This window comes from Sciurus vulgaris (assembly GCF_902686455.1).
Source record: "Sciurus vulgaris genome assembly, chromosome: 2".
Taxonomy (NCBI): domain Eukaryota; kingdom Metazoa; phylum Chordata; class Mammalia; order Rodentia; family Sciuridae; genus Sciurus; species Sciurus vulgaris.
The window spans coordinates 191704913-191723017 of record NC_136462.1 but is presented as its reverse complement, the minus strand read 5'-3'; the positions used below and the strand labels follow the sequence as shown (position 1 = coordinate 191723017).

General features: G+C 37.4%; 1 protein-coding gene across 13 annotated transcripts in view; it reads right to left on the bottom strand.

Moving 5' to 3' along the window:
* NCOA3 (nuclear receptor coactivator 3) overlaps positions 1-18105 on the bottom strand; it is a 125616-nt gene that overhangs the window by 30391 nt on the left and 77120 nt on the right. For 4 of the 13 annotated variants that reach the window (XM_079127891.1, XM_079127897.1, XM_079127896.1 and 1 more), the window contains exon 1: positions 12070-14675. The exons of the other annotated variants lie outside the window; for them this stretch is intronic. In XM_079127891.1, coding sequence (XP_078984017.1) covers positions 12070-12299 — 230 coding nt within the window. In that variant the 5' untranslated portion in view covers positions 12300-14675. Of the gene's footprint in view, positions 1-12069; positions 14676-18105 lie in introns of those variants that run through there. 13 annotated transcript variants of the gene reach the window in all.

Here is an 18105-nt window from a genome sequence, read left to right as displayed (position 1 = left end):
ACTTACAACCATGGTAATGACGTTTACCCAACATGGACAGTATGATTATTTAAGATGTACTGTATTTCTCCTATTTCATTCTTTTAGGAACAGGTTTGACAAAGTTTTTTCAGACACGGACAAACCTCGGTAAATTTAGTATTCAGTTACATAGAAACACAATGTCCAAGAGGGAATGACATACTCCTGTGTAGCAAAATTCAAAGTAGGGCAAATATATCTCCGAAATCATCAAACTAAAGAAAATGGCCAACATGAGAGAGAAAGTATTTCTTTCTCCCAAAATAATTTCAATATCTACAATAACTATTATAATTCCTGAGGACAAATGACTGGCACTTTTGTGTCTAGTCCTCTACCTGTTATTAATCTTAGTTATAAACATAAAAAAATATAAATAAGCATTTGTTTTACTTGCCAGGAGTGTCTGCTTCTAAGAGAATGTATCTTCTAGTTTGGTGGAGAATCCTTTTTGAAAGTATAAAAGGTAAGCACCTAGCATGTATACACTAAATCTTACTCATTTTCAGTCAGTAGTCAAAAGAGAGGAAGGCAGAGGGGACGTAGCACATACTAGGCCCCTGAAGTTCTAAAGGTTAAGAATCACAGATCAGTAACTGGATAGCTTATTTTTATTTTACATCTTAAATTACAACCAATGTAGTTTGGAAGATATATGAAATTGGAACATTCCATTCTCAAAGTAGAAATCATATAACGCAAGAATTTTGCAGTATATTTGACTATAAGTGTAGTCTATGGACAGGGCATAGAGGTATATGACGAGATGCCCAGCTATCTGGGAGGCTGAGGCAGGAGGAGCACAAGTATAAGGTCAGTGTGGGCAACTTAATGAGGTCTCGAAATAAGACTTAAAGGGTCGGAGTGCGGCTCAATGGAAGAGCGCCTGCCTAGCTGGAGTGAGGCCCTATGTTCAACCCCAGAATCACAAAAAGAAGAAGGAAAAAAAGATCATTGCCTACACAGTTGAACAGAAATTAATACAGCATGTACTTGCCCCCAAGTAATCTGTGTTCTTGAAATCATGTCATCAGCCTAATGGTGAGATGCATAAATATTACTTTGAAATTTACAATGAAGAGATGTCCCTCAATATATTATTAAAATGGAAAATCACCTCTAGTGCACTTGCAGATATGTTACAATCCAATCACAAAAATCTTTTCAAGTCCTTGACTGTACAGTAAGGAAAAGAACTAAGAGAACTTTTCATTGAATCAAAAACAAACTCAGTCTTCCAATGTGAACACTACCACCAGATACTTCAGTCATTCTTACCATTATCTTCCTTGTCTGAAACACTTCTACTGAAAATTCGTGCTATACTAATCGAGTGTACTAATATGACAACATACACTTGAAGCTAGGATTACAGTTAAAATATTTTACGTAATTATTTTAAATACAGAACAGCAATTTAGAATATCTTTCAATGCTATCAAAATTCAATCCCATTTGTTTTCTATATTATTTAGAAAAACCAGAAACATATCCATGATAAAATTTAAAATGAACAAGAATCTTACCTGGGTAGAATGCTTCATTCAGATGGACAAGGATACAGGTTGCATTCCTTGTCCAAAAGGAAAAGATATCCATCAACAATACCAGTGTTCACTTTGAGTAAAACGTTATTCTGGGGACCTAAGAAAAGTGATGCTGTGCCAAAATGGGAAGAGATGGGTCACCCAGTAAATCCAAATTGGTAAAGAGACCAACTCGATATTTTGCTTTCCCTAAGCTAATAAAAAGAAGGAAAGAGATCATTTATGTGGCAATGTACTGTTGGGGGTCTCACATATACTGAATGACTACTCATAATGACCCTCCAAGGCCTATATTATTATTCCCACTTTACAGAATGAGAAATGGCTAAATAACAACTTTTTGCAAGATCCCACAGGGATACTGGATGGCAGAACTGGGATTAAATTTGTTTCTTCAGACTGTTTTTTTGCAGTTTTAAGAACTGAACTCAGGGCCTTGTGCCTCTTCACAAGTACTCTACTGCTGACCTACATATATGCCCAACCCTTTTTTCAGACTTCACTACTAACAAAATGTCATCCAAGGTTTCTTGGGCATTTTACTCCCCACCATCACCAAAACAAGTCACTTATGCCCCTGAATCATACTATCTCTAACCAGTTAATCAACAAATTTCTCAGCTCATCAAGAAGAACCACTGAAAAGCTATAACATGCACAATTTAGGGGCATGCAATATAAGGGTTAGAGGCCAGCTCAGTAGTCACATTTAATGCTTCTATTCCTCCAATCCCTTAACCTAACCCTAACCATTGCTCTCCAAGTAGGTGGGTAAACTAGCTCTGTGGAACCCTCATTTCCATTTGAGATGAACAGTCAGTGGCTACGCAAGAAAATTTGAGATCAGAAAAGCAAACACTGTACCTGAAAATAACCCGTCAAGGATTGTTATTTCTGGGTTTGTAAAATTAAATGCTGGGGCCAAGAACTTTTGACTATTCTGGGAGTAATTTAGTTTACCCTTTGGGTCTATTTGCCTGACCTACACAAGGTATGATCAAGTACACTAATTAGAGGAAATTTCTGGGTGTCTCCTGAGAATCACAGTTACTTAAGGAAATTTTCAAACAACAGCTGTGAATTTGAACTGATTTATTGAAAACTGCTTGATATGCCATGCAAAAGTTTGAGACTGTTCAAGTAAACTGGGGTGGGGGTGGGGCTTCTGGGAATAATTTGAGACATTCATAAAGGCTGTACCCAAAATTCACGTTTTCAATTGGCACTCCTACTCAGACAATTCAAGAGTCAACACTAGTTATTCTAAGGGCTTAATCCTACAAGATTATTTCTTCCAAAATATCAAATGTGGATATTCTCCCATCTGTTGACCATACGAGTCCAGTTCCAAGAGAACAGGAACCAAGAAGGGAAGAACCAAAGAGAAATATGACCCATACATAGGCAGAGGAAGACAAGAAGAACCCAAGTCCATAAACATGGAGCCATTATGCAAGCTTTTCATCAACTGGATGATACTTCCAAAGAAGGTATTCTACCTTTACAGCACCTTTTAACCATGGTAGGAAGATTAAAAGTCATGAGGAGACAGCAGGAGGGGAAAGAGAGGAAAAGTTTTAGATTAAAAACAATCTGCAGTCAGGATGGTGTGCTACACACCTGTAATCCCAGCAACCTACGAAGGCTGAAGCAGGGGAACTGCAGTTTTAGAAAAGCCTTAGCAATTTATGAAGACCCTGTCGCAAAATAAAAAGGACTGGGGATATAAATCAGTAGCAAAGAGCTCCTGAGTTCAATCCCTAGTACCCCAAAACAAAACATACTAACTAGCTGTGCAACTCTTGTTTTAAAGGTTACGTTAACTTCTATAATTTAATACACTGAATCCATCTCCCATGCAGAACTAAATCTGAGCTTCCTGAGTTTCACTTTCAACATCTTACTGTCAGCTGCACTTCAACCTCACCACCACCACCATCAGTAGCCACACAGACTATATATTAAAAGTTTTTAACAAAGGACAATCACAGAAAACTTTCCTATTTTGTTTGTGACCTTGTCATTACTTTTAAAATCTCTCCTACATCCCTCTTCTGCTCAGAATCTCCCTACTCTTTAAAATCAAACTCCACTGCCAACTCTGGTGAAACCATGCCTGACTCTCCTGGTTAGAGAAGTTTTCCCCTTTTTATCCTCACAGTTTTGTGTTTTGTTTGTACTGGGGATTGAATTCAGGGGCTTGCATACACTAGGCATGAGCTCTACATCCCCTGTCCTTTTTTAAATTTTGAGACAGGGTCTAAGCTGCCCAGGCTGGCCTTGAACTTATGGTGTTCCTGCCCCAGCCTCCCAGGTCGCCACAATTACAGGCATGTGGCACAGCGCCACAGCACCCAGGTCTCTCACACTCATACTGTAACATCTCACATACTACGGTATTTCTGTTCATTTTTCTGTCTCCACTTTCTAAACTGAAAGCTCTACCAGTAAGAGGTTTATATAAAACTCCTGCCTATTGCAAAACTCCTCTCTTTTACTAACACCAATTCCCTTGTTCCCTTTTCTACCTCCAGTTCTCCATTTCCTTCCCATCAGCTGTACTTTTGACCAACTTCTCATCTTTCAAAAATACGGAGAAGGTTTACAGAGGGGAAGGAAGTAAATACTTCATAGTTTTTGCTTCTTTCTCAAATGTTATTTTTCACTTAGGTTTTCCCATTCCAAAAATATAGTGGCTATCTATAAAACTCAAGGGTTTGAATCCTTCAACTGATTTACTACGATACAATAAAAAGACGATGAGGCTTTATTGGAATTAAACTTGAGAAATAAATCTCAATTTCATCACTTCTCTAAGGATAAACTTTCATCACCTGCAAAAAGCTTACCACCTATAAAAAAACTGGGGATAATCACATCTTACATACTCGTGTTTACTGGGAGACTAAGAAGTAACACACAGCAAGCAACTGTCATAGGGAACACTGTGATGCCCCCAAGGTACAGGACGCCAAGAACAAAGATGCCTGTCCAGCAAAGTTAACAGGGACTCATCTGAAAAACAAACAGCTGCAAATATCCCATATGGCAATCAATTAAAAAGATGCAGACAAATAACAAACTAAACAGAATTTGAAACATTTTCAGACATTTTAATATTCAGGCTATCTTCAACTTATAATAGCTAACCAGAATTTGAAACATTTTCTCACTGAAATAGTGTGGTGAATGGTACATAGTAGCTACCAAACAACAATAAAAACAGAATTAATCAAAAATATTATCGTAAGTATATGTTCTTAATTTTTAAAAAGAATAAATAGGCACTTTTAGAGGATTCTGAAAAGACTATCCAAGTCCCTCCAGGTACAGTGCTAATAAAAATATAAGTAGCAAAGAGAGAAATTAAACAAAAATCAAAGAAGGAAGAAAAAAAAAATCAAAGATTTTAGCTCCATTAAGGGAAGTTCTAACAGGCTGGATGAAGAGAAGTAGTGGGAAGGTAGACAGACGGTCAGCACACAGCAGAAATAAAATCTGGTATGAATTTAATTAATAAGCAATAAAGATGTAAAACAAATGATCATACCACGGCCCCACTGTCTTCTGATCAGTCCTTTCAAATGTGCCTCACAGAAAACAACACTGGGGAAAAAAAAAGAACTGAAGAGTTAGGTTAGCCACCTGGTAACCTAACAGTCGGAGCAGTAAAGCTGGTACAGTAGGTGGCATTAAGAAAACAACGAGGGGAAATGGTAACAACAGGGAACTAGTCAAAGGCCAAGAAAGAACCTGTGGAGGAAAGAACAAAAGTAGCAACACGCTTGTCCCTACAGTATAAAGTGGGCCCAGCCCATCAATATCCAAAATATAAAAACGCTGCATGGGTTTACCTGTGACACTGCCATTATAATTAACAACGTGGAGATTTAGCTGATAAAACACTAAATTAATCTTTCAATGGAAAGTACTGAAGGTGCAAGGGGGAGTAAGATGTCCCGTGGGAAAGTGCACTGTGGCTAGACTTCCTCCTCAAAGCAAAGCGGTTGGAGATGGAGATTTCCAACCCCAGCAACAGGACTCAGCAACTCTGACTTCCAGGATTTCCTGAGTGGGTCATCATTTTTACTACTGAAGGTCTGTGGCCTTGACCTTTTGTCCCCCTGTGACTTTCACAACTTGTTACTTATTGTTTAATGATTATAAGTCCACTCACTCTTTAAATAACTTTAAATTCAACAGAACCATTTTTTTTAAAACAATGTTTCCATATCCACTGAAGTTATATGCTGATAACAGAATTTAGCTTTTCAAATAAGTCTCTAGGACTACAGCTAACAATAACCTACTATACATTTCCAAAAGCTATAAGGATTTGCAACGACTACTGTCAAGTGAGAGCCAGGCACTGTGGTACACGCCTACAATCCCAGCTGAGACTGAGGCTACAGGATCTCAAGGTCAAGGCCAGCCTGGACAACTGGGCAACAAGAGAGGGTGGGAAACGGGAGGGGGAGGGAGGTAAATTAGGAGGCGAGAGGGGGAGAGAGAGACAAGTCCAAGGCCAGTCTGGGTGACATGGTGAGATTCAGTCTGGAAATAAAAAGGGCCAGGATGTACCTGAGGGTCAGAGCACTTTCCTAGTATGTGTAAGGCCCTGGGTTCATCACCAGCACTACACAAATAACTAACTAAATAAATAAATTTCTAAAGTCATTATCCATTTCAGAATAACAATAATACTATACAAATAATCTAGGAAAGCATATATATCAAAAACCCAAAAAGAAAATGAGCACTCTTATCATTATTTATTTGTTGAAGGGTAAGGTAGAGTTGGCAGAAAAGTCAAAAGTTATCAGAACTTAAATTCAAAACCTCGCCCACCTCCCTATTTCTATATAACGTGTGGAGCTAGAACTCTGTATCTCTTAAGGTCATGATAATTCTAAGTAAGAAATCTGCAACAAGAAAAAATAAACTATAGTGAAGAATGGCACGAGAGGCACAATACTCAGCTTCTGTAAAGTCATACAGAACTGGTTAAAACCAAAATCCACTTTTGCAAATGTCTTAAAGAGTGGTCACTCTTCGACATATTTGGGTAGTATCCACATAAACAAAGGAAAAAAGCATTCCCTGTTTATGTGTCTGTTGATCACAACAGAAAAGGCTTTTGTCTTCAAGGAGCTAATGACCCAGTGTCAGCGATCAAACTAGTTAGTATGTAATCACATACTGTATTATGTACTTCCAAAGGACAATACTGAAAATCAGTACCTGATCTGATCAAAGGCTCCTTGGTCATGCACGCCTACAGTCCCAGCTCCTGAGAAAGCTGAGGTGAGAGGCTCACAGACCACGTCTCAAGAAAGCAAAAGCACTCTATCTTTTAGTATAAGTTGCAGATTTACATCAGAGATCAAGGATTTTGAAGAGCTAAGTAATAGAGTACAAGTCTCAAAGCTGATCAAATTCCTTAATCTCTGATGTAAATCTGCAACTTATACTAAAAGGTACAGTGTAAGGTTGATGACAACTAAATTGTCCTTGAAGTTGGCCAGACTTCACTGGTTGGCCCAGGTCTCCTTCATGTTTCAGCAAGACAGAGCAGAAGCAGCTGAAGCAGAAAGTGGACCGTGCTACTGCACCAGAGCAAGGTCAGAGAGAGCAAGGTCAGAGATTTAAGCCGAGCACCTCAGGCTTTCCAGCCAGTCACTGCATCCGTGTTCTCAAGAATTTCCTCTCAGGATTTCTTCACCTCTTAAACACTGCGAGTCCTGAGAGCTTTCCTATGTGAGTTACAGCTATCAATATTTATCATATTTGAAATTAAAACTTAGAAACATTTGAAATGCTAATTTTTAAAGTCTATTACATACAACAATTTTTGTGAAAAATAATTTTTCTGAAACCACAAAATTCCAGGAATGGTATTGTTTTAAATTTCTTGCCAATCACATGCCTCTGTTACCTACTAACAGAAGACAGTTATTTACTATTTCAATGTTATTATGAAGAAAATTCAGCCTCACATGGGCTTATCAGCTAAAGAAAAGAATATTTTAACAGGCTTTCACAAATAATTGTGGATATTTCCCCTTGATATTACACTAACACAATGTGATCGTTTTGTTTGTTTTGTGGTACTGGGTTTTTGTTCTTTTGCTTGTTTGTTTGGGCAGCACTGAGGACTGGGCACAGGGCTTTGCACATGATAGCTAAGCAGGCTACCACTAAGCTACATCCCAGTCCCTGTTTTATTTTAAGACTGGGTGTCACTAGCCTTGAACCTACAATCCTCCTGCCTCAGCCTCGAAGTTGGGATTACAGACATGCACCACTGCAACCAGCAAGCAGTAATCTTTTTAAAGGTTAGCCAAGTAGGAGAGAAAAACATGTGCCTCTATCCTGTAGAAGAGATCACTGTAAGAAAAAGAGATTAATAAGAGAAAAACAAGTTCTTATCATGCAAACCTGATACATACATGGGAGACACCCAGAGGAAAAACCCTTTAAAAGATCACTGAGAACTGAGAGGGAAACAAAGAAAGAAGGCTATGTGGGGGAAACAGTTATGGGGCAGCAACCAGAACAAAACCTAGTGAACAACAGTTAAGGTTGGTAAATCAGTGCCTTCTCCATTAGTAACTAGCAACTGAATCATCCTGCTCTTCCCGGTCACGAGAGGCAAGTGCTTACAAATAGCATTTTAGTAGGGCAACTGCTTTGTTTCAGAGCTTTTCCTGGGTTGAATCTCAAAATACTCCCTTATGCCAAGAGCTCTACTCTGAGGTGATATATTCTGGTTTCCCACAGTTGCAAAGTGAAATCTGTAATCAAATGAATGAACTTTGAAGATGTTACATTAAAATGCACTGACCCAGAAATAAATAAATAAAATAAAATAAAAATAATAAAATAAAATACACTGACCTACCTTCACTCTCAACAGGTCTTTTACCCAAGCATGATTCTTTAACAGCAAACAGTCATTTGGGCAATATTGGTGAAACAGATCTTTGAAATACTGATATATTTTATTATATAATTTCTAAAAAGCCACATTCATTAATATCACAACCCATTTCATTAGAAAAAAATTGTTAAGAAATGAGAAACTTGGTGGAATGAGACAGACATCATTACCCTATGTACATATATGGTTACGCAAATGGTGTGAATCTACACTGTGTACAATCATAGTAACAAAAAGTTGTACCACCCTATTTGTGTACAATGAATCAAAATGCAGTCTGTAAAAATAAAGAAATAAATAAATATAAATAAATAAAATAAAATAAATAAATAAAATAAATAAATAAATAAAAGAAATAAATAAATATAAATAAATAAAATAAAATAAATAAATAAAATAAATAAATAAAAATATAAGGAAATGAGACTGTCATCCTGATGGTGGCAGATACAAGTTTACCAATATTATACTCTTTACTTGAAAGCTCAAATGTCATACACAGCAACTAATACCATCAGATGTTTTCCCTGAAGTGACAGGTTCACCTCAATTTTAAGATATTGTCTGCCAAATACCCAACTTCAAAAAAAAAAGTCTGTCATTCTTTCTAGTAAAACTGTATTCCATGAAAAATGTGGTTAGTTCAGCTCACAACTGCACAAGTGCTCTTCATGAAGACGATAATCAAACTTCAGCAGGCTGAAATACTATGTGTACATTTCCCATTCATAACAGAATATTAAAAAAAAAAAACAGTACTCAAGGGTCAAAATTTAAAAGAAATTAACAAATTTTGCTACTTCAAAGACAATTCTTTTTTATTTTTTTAGTTGATATAAGGTGCTAAAAACCGAACCCAGTGCCTCACACATGCTAGGCAAGTGCTCTACCAGTGAGCCACAACCTCAGCCCAAAGACAATTCTTGTGTGTGTGTGTGTGTGTGTGTGTGTGTGTGTGTGTTGCTGGGGATTGAACCCAGGGCCATGTGCATGGGCAGCAAGCACTCTATCAACTGAGCTATATCCCCAGCCCCCAAAGACAATTCATGATGGTAGAGGTATGCATGGCAATGGTGGAGGTACAGACTAGCAGAGTCTAGTGCCACTACCTTGATTCATGCTAAAGTGCTAATAGCTTTATACATCATTGCTTTTGTACCAACAAATGTAAACATCAACAGTATGAAAATGGAAAATAACATGTTGGTATTACTATGAAAATAGTTTTAACCATGTAAACCCCCAAACAGTTCTCAGGGACTCCCAGGAATCCGTGAACTACACTTTGAGAACCATTGTACTAGAACCACTGTACTAGACAGATTTAAGATTGGGGCTGAGAGTTTGAAACTAGTGTGTTTTCTCCAAGTTCCTCTACACAGCCATTTAATAAGTATTTTAGTGTCCAATCTCTGTAGGCCTATACAGGCCCAAGTCATATTTGAGACCAAAAGAACATGGGACATTCCCAAAAAATGACACAGTGAATTAATACTTTTAACCAACAACACCTTTACCTCTTGCTCTGAATATAATATTCACAAAGTATGCATTTTTTATTAACTTCAGAACACACAAATATGCTCAAACATGACAGATGTCTTTGGACTAGGACACAGAGCAAACACAACGCAATGAACTGGTAACTCCCAGACCCCAATGAGGTCCAGGACCACAAACAAGCAAAGGTGGCAGGAAATCAAATCATGCACAAGATAACAGAACCAAAAGCAAGGTTCATAGGCAGAAATCAAAGAAAAATTTCATTTATAGAAAACAGAAAGGATGAAGGCAATAAATACAGAGGCCTAAGTGGCAGGGCAGGGGGAAGAATATACAACAGAGAGGGACGCCAAAAGAAAGGAACAGTTAATTTCCCACTGAAAATGCAAACCATAAAATTCCAAGGTGTATTTAAAAGCTAAACTAAAAAGGACAGTTAAGTCAAGAAACTGACAATAAGAAAACAAATTCAAAATTCAACAAAATAAAATCTTCAAATGAGTTTTAAAATAAATGTTCATTTTCCTTAATGAAACAAACAAAAAAAAATGATGGCCATGAACAAATACAATAGGAAACCAAACTAACGTGGAAAAATTTATAAATTTACATAAATAATAAATAATAGCTGGGTGCAGAGATGCACACCTATATTCCCAACTACTTGGGAAGCTAAGACAGCATCACAAGTTCAAGGCCAGGCTGGGCAAGTTAGCAATACCCTGTCCCAAATTAAAATAATAAAAATGGCTAGGGATGTGCTCAGAGAAGCATTCATCTAACATGTATGAGGCCCTGCCTGAGTTCAATATCCAGTATTTACAAAGAAGAGGAGGAACAGGAAGAAGAGGAAGGGGGGGAAGAAAAGACAGTAGCACTGCCCATATCTCTATGGCCACATGGTCAACTCTGGATAGATTTGGTTTGCATGGGATATTTGTCTGAAACCAAAACTTTCCATAATAAAGTTAATTCCAGGCACAATGAAAACACACACACACAATTAGTTAATCAGCCAAGAAAATTGATCTAACAGAATCAATCGAAAACCACAACAGATGTTTTTGAAGGAAGTGAATGGGGAAATTTCAAAGACAGATTTCAGAGATGATTTGAGCTCCAGCACGATCCTACCAAATTCACCCTTCTGAACTTCAATTTCATATTCTCTAAAATGGACATAACAACACCTGGAGATTATTGAAAAGATTAAAAGCCATACACCCAAAAAGCAAAAAGTACCTCAGTATCTGACAAAAGATGGGCTCTTAAAAAACAGCTCCCTGGACAGAGGTTATGGATCACTGGTTCAATCCTTGGTGATCCCCTCTCCCCACCACCCCCCACCAAAAAAAAAAAAAAAAAACCTCACTCAAATAATGGCTTCCTTAATAACCTTATTAAGACAAACAGAATCAAGTTTAGTTAAAAAGCAGATTTTTGCCTCTAACTATAAAGTAACAAGGTCTACAACCTAGATAACCTAAGGAAACAATGTATTTGTGTTTTTTAAAATTCCTAAATTAGCTGAACAAGTGAAGCATATTTTCTAATTCTCAATACCTAAGAGAAGTACCAAGATGCTATCCTGAGTTCCTTTTCTGCTGTAATAGAATACCTGAGACCGAATAATTCATAAAGAAGAGAGATGTGATTTGGCTTCTATTTCTAAAAGACAGGAAGTCTAAGAGCAGGATGAGGGGCTTCATGCTGCATCACCCCCTGGGAGAAAACATGCAGTGTTTGAGGCAGAGGAGGAAGGGGGGCAGAACTTCCTCTCTTTACCAAGGGCCCCACCCCATGCCCTGGACAGCTAACACAATCCTACGATAACACATTGAACCACTGCCTGATTACTTTCTAAAGGTCCCACTTCTTAATACTGTCACGATGGCAAACACATTTCAATCAGATTTGGAAGGGAAACTGAAAACCCCTCAGATGGTAAGATTCAGAGGTAAGATCCACAGTTAAAGATTTGGTAGTGGTCCTGAACTATTTTTATGCAGACACTTCAAGGGGTTTTTTTTCTTTCTTTTATTTGAGACAGCATCTTACCAAGTTGACCAGTCTGATTTCAAAATCACAGGCTCAAGTGATCCTTCTGCCTCAGCCTCCCAAGTAGCTGGGTTCCAGGCGCATGTCACTGTGTCACATATTTTTAAAAACTTCTCTGATAATGTATATTCCTCTGCCAAAAAGAATTTGTAGAAACAGAAAAACACTGCTTCTTGGGTCACAAGTGACTGAAAACTAATTCTTCCTTGAAAATTCATGTGAATGTTCATACTTGATGCTCTGTAATTTTTTAAGACACTGATGATTTAACTCACCCAAGTTTAAAATTCCTTCAACTATACATCATTCTTAAGAAAAATAGCTTTTCAATTACCAAAAAGAAAATGGAAACGGACTCAGGTTTCTTGTATTTCAAATGGAACTGGAGGGAGAGCTACTTAAATAATAAAATATCAACCACTTATCTGGTAACTTCACATCACAGAACAGGCTTATTAGAAACTCAAATAAAAGCTTTCATACACACACATAATTAATTTCAACTTCCTTCCCAGGATATAGCAAGCAAGGCCTTAAACTATTGAACCATGTGGAAATGAATAGACAGTAGGATTACAAATGTGCATGGCCAATTTATTTTTTGAAGTCAAAGCATGTCTCCTGTCACCTTGCAACAAGTCAATGTGATCTGCATTCCGATATATCCAACGAGTCCTACTGTCTTGAAACTAGTATCAACCATAAAAGGGTGCTTTTTTAAAATTGTTGACCTTTGTTTTCTTCTACTGGGGACTTAACCCAAGGGTGCTCCACTACTGAGTACACCACCAGCCCTTTATTTTTATTTTGAGACAAGTCTCACAAAATTGTCCAGACTAGCCCCAAACTTGGTATCCTTCTGTCTCAGTCTCTCAAATTGTTGTGGTTAAGGTGTACGCCACCAAAAGTGTTATTTTAATTAACAAGTTTGCCAACACCTTATGAACTTAGCATTTTATCCTAGAATTCTTTTCAAGTTATTACCACAATCTAATTTTAAAGAAAATTTTTAAAAGTTAAGAACCATAACTAAAAATCATAGTATCATTCAGAATCTACTTGTCACCCTCTGGAAAAATAACAGACCCTAGAACTATCTTTTCAAAGAGAACAGCAAATATACCAGTAGTTGATATGGGGGGGGGGGGGGTTTGATATCTATTATTCCATTTTCTACATTAGAACCAAATTTTATATTAGGAAAACAAAAGAAATGTCAAAATTACAATTATGTTACAAGAGTACTATCTGGAGCATGTTTTGTTTTGTTGTTTTTGGTTTTGGTTTTTTGACAGAAGTTGCTCAGACTAGTGATGAATTTGTTATCCGCCTGCCTCAGCCTCCCAAGGCGCTGGTATTGCAGACATTTACAACGGGGTCTGACATATTTACAAGATAAAATTCCAAAGAAATGAATTCAATATCCTGCACTGTTATCTTCAGGTGCTTGTATACTTATAAGTTTAATTCATGAAGCTCATTAAGAATTTACAATTAAGTTTTTACTAATAACAAGCTATACATGATGGAAAATACATTTAAAGCTTAGAAACATCTGTTGACCATGTGTGCACATGCAAAGCTTTCAAAGTTGCTTTAAAACGTGAAAATGAGTAGAGCTCCTGTTATCCTTGATAAATGTCAGCTGTCATGTACTCATGTCCAATACACACTATTTTTCACAAAGCACAGATCCAGAAAAGCCAATTATGAATCCACCAGCTGTGTACGATGATTATACATAGCAAATTCTATGCAAGGTCAGAAGTTTAGAGGTTTTCAATATCAACTTCTAAATAATACATCTCTATATGTTCAATATTTCACAGATTCAGAAACATATTCTTATAATAGTTGGTAAAAATAAAGCCAAAACCACAAGAAGAAAGTAATTACAAGTTTGGTCCATGAGAAACAGGACCATTTACAACAGAAGTACAAACGGGACTATTTGTTCAGCAGTTCACTTTTCGGATCATTCAGTTGATATTTAAGTCAATCATATTTATTAATTAAGCTGCAAAATTAAATACCACAAGAGTTGGTCTGATTTCTTTTAATAACTAAAATTGTCTTTTGCCTGGGGCAGGGAGAGGGGGACACCAGTACTAGGAACTAAACACAGACCCTTGCTAGGAAACTGCTTTACCAGAGAGCTACATCCCCAGCCCAAAGCTTTTTAAACAGACACATAATAAACAAACAGAATAATGGGTTTCCTTGTAGCACATTCATATTTTGATCAATTCCTTTCTCCAGTATCTCCCCTTGCTCTCCCCTCCTCCTCCCTCCTTATTCTCTTCCTTTATCCCACTGGCCTTCCATTTTCACAGGACCCCTTACATCCTTTTTTATTCTCTAGCTTCCACATGAGAGAAAACATGACTCTTGACTTCTGGAGTCAATGATACAATGACTTGCATAACAGAACTCTCATACTTAGGAAATAATTCTAAGAATCAGTAAGTATGATGTCATCAAATCAAAAAGCTTCAGGATGGGGACAGAACTCAGTTGGTAAAGTGCTTGCCTTGCAAGCACAAGCACAAGACCCTGGGTTCAATCCCCAGCACCACAAAAAAAAAAAAAAAGGCTTCAAAATGGGAGAAAATCTCTGCCAGCAATTCTTCCAACAGAGGACTGATACCCAGAATAAAGAATTCCAAAAACTTAAAATCTAAAAAAAAAACCACTTTCAATCAGAAGGGCAAATTACCTAAACATACACTTCTCAAAAGTGCAAAGGGCTAACAATTATATGAAAAAAAGTTCAATATCTCTAGTCATCAGGGAAATGGAAATTAAAAACTACACCAAGATTTCACCTCACTCAACTCAGACTAGCAATCATCAAAAAAACATACAATAAATGCTAGAGAGAATGGGGGTGACTCTTACACACTGTTGATATGAGAGTGTAAGTCAGTCAGCCACTATGGAATTCAGGATGGAGGTTCCTCAAAAGTCTGGGGATGGAACCACCGTATGATCCAGACCTCCTACTCTTCAGTATTTATCCAAAAGAATGGAAGCTCCAGGCACAGTGGCCCACACCTCCAATCCCAGCGGTTCCAGTGACTGAGGCAGGAGGATCATGAGTTCAAAGTTGCCTAGCAACTTAGCAGGACCCTGTCTCAAAACAAAAAATCAAAAATTAAAAAAGGCTAGGGATGTGGCTCAATGGTTGAGCACCCATGGGTTCAACCCCTGGTACCAAAAGAGAGAGAGAGAGAATGAGAATGAAAGCAAACACCCTACAGAACAACACACCTAGGTTAATGGCAGCACAGTTCACAATACCCAGGTTATAGAACTAGCCGAGGTGTCCGTCAACAGATGACTAAAGAAAACGTGAGATTTTCTATATAGTATAATATGTGCATATATATAATACATGTTTTATATATTACACACAACACACAGTGGATTTTTATTCAGTCATAAAGAACAAAATTGTGTCATTCACAGAAAAATAGATGGAACTAAAGACCTAAACTGTCTTTTTTATGAACAATTACTAAAACTTCATCTCTACTGATTTCCCCCAAGAGCAGGAAAAAGGTGAGCAGATCAATACAGTAGCTTGGAGAGTTTGTTATTCAAGTCAAAGATGGATCTTATAACTTTACAGTTTTCAATATATACTGGAAAGCTTCATCATTAAAGCCAGTTTAACCTTTGGTCTTTAATAATAAAATACAACTATTAATAGGAATTTTCTTTTAAAGGCCTCCCTATACATACAGGATCCATGCTCAAAAATGTTTTAGAGTAAACTGCTACATCAATATTCAATTTAAAATATTTAAGCTTTTAAAATTATAAATGCATTGATACTCCCTTATCTATTATCGCAGAAACCAATTACCTCTACATTTCAAATATATCACTAAGGCAGCAATACTCCTTCCATTGATGGCAGAATTCTAAAGTTCAAAACGTAATAAATAAAATTCAAAATTAAAGGGGGGATGAGGAAACAACCACTCAGATAATTTCAAGTAAAATAGTTGTAGCTTTTAACCACAGCACTCAGCTTTAAATAGCAAACTTACCAAAAGTATGCTAAATGTTTTTAATTGTGGTTATAAGCTTGAAAGTGAAAACTGATTTCTGTAGGTATTGTGCTAAATAGTCACAGGTTTCTCACAAACAATTAATGGACAAATGTAAAAACAGATCAGTCTGGAGAGACTACTTTGCTCTTTATTTGGGAAAAAAGTCCTCTTGATGTAAACTTAATACATGGAAAAGTCAGGCTGCTAGAATTTACATTGGCCCTATAATCACAGGTTAACTTCCAAAACAGACTATATTTTTAAAAGCTGAGGTGACAGCTGGGAATGTTAACTCAGTGGTAGAGTATATGAACGAAGCCCCGAGTTTGATCCAAGAACCACATATGAAAAAAGGAAAATAGGAATGATTAAAGTGAGTACGATTAAAGTGTGCGTGTGCACAAGTGCATCGCCATGCTGGAGACAGAAGCCAGAGCCTCCTGTGCTCTGCCACTGAGCTACATGCCCAGCCCAGAGCACCACTCGTGAGACCCAGAAACGTCTTAGAAAGACAGCAAGCCTTCCGAGATCAGCCTTATGAGAAAGTATTTTCCCACAGAATTCCCTTATGACATAATGCTCTGAACAGCCCTGAATATAGCATGATCTTGAATATACCTGCTGCGTTCTTTACAACTTCACTGAAATGTAATTCACATACACTTGTAACACACAGCTGATGGCTACTATATTTAAAAATGTGCAACTGTCACCACAATCAATTTTAGAACATTTTCATTATCCCAAAAAGAAACCCAGCATCTGTAGTTGTCATTTCCCCCATCCTCCCAATTCCCTCCCTCCCAATCTCATCCACACTCCCTCCCACTCAGGGTTACCCTGGGCAGTCACTAATTTACTATTTTGTCTCTATGGATTAATCTGTTCTGGACAATTCAAATAAATGGAATTATATGATATCTAGTTATTTTTCTACAGGCTTCTTTCGCATAGCACAATGTTTTCAAATTCATCCGTGTTATAGCATATAATACTTAGCTGTAGGCATATCTATTTTATTTATCTATTCATCAGCACATGAACATTTAAGCTGCTTCCCTTTGGGCTAGTATGAATACTACTGCTTCAAACATATATGTACAAAATTTTGTGTGGTCACCTATATTCTTTTTTTTTTTTTTTTTTTTTTTTGGGGGGTGGGGTGGGGGTGGTGGCAGTGAGCAGGGGGAAGGGACCAGAGATTGAACCCAGGACCTAGGACCCAGAGGCACTTAACTACTGAGCCACATCTTAGCCCTTTTTTTAAATTTTTAAAATTTTCAGACAGGGTCACACTAAATTGCTGAGGCTGTCTGAACTTGCAATCCTCCTGCCTCAGCCTTCCAAGTAGCTGGGATTACAGGCATGCATCACTGCACCCGGCTGATCATCCAGAAATCAGTGAGCACTAATAAATGAAAACAGGTTTCGTGATATAAGAAAGTCTCAGAAGTTGGCCAGTAAACAGTAAGAAGCCAGGCTCTTCAAAAATATTTCTTCTCAAAGCACTAAAAACCAATAGAGATTATAACTATGATTAACACACTAAGAGTTCTAACTGAGAAAGTGACAACATGAAAGAAAACACTGGTATTGTAACAAAGAAATGGGAACTAAGCAGAAACCTCAAACAGGCCATAAGAGAAGTGAGGAGAGTCTCTGACAGGCACGTCAGGCCACTGAACACAGCTGGCAGGGAAATACCAGTGAACTTAAAGGTGTAAATACCAATTTTACTGAAATGCAAAGAAGAAGAAAAAAAAACAGAATACCCAAGAATGGAATGACAACTACAAAACATATAACAAATACATAATGAGAATACCATTTATATGAAATTCTAGAAATAGCAAAACGATAGTGATACAAGTAGATGAGACGGAGGTCTCCTCTGGTTGCCAAGGACCAGTAGAGGGGAGTAATTGCACAGACACACATGGGAACTTAAGGGACAATGGGAATGTTTTAGATCACAAAT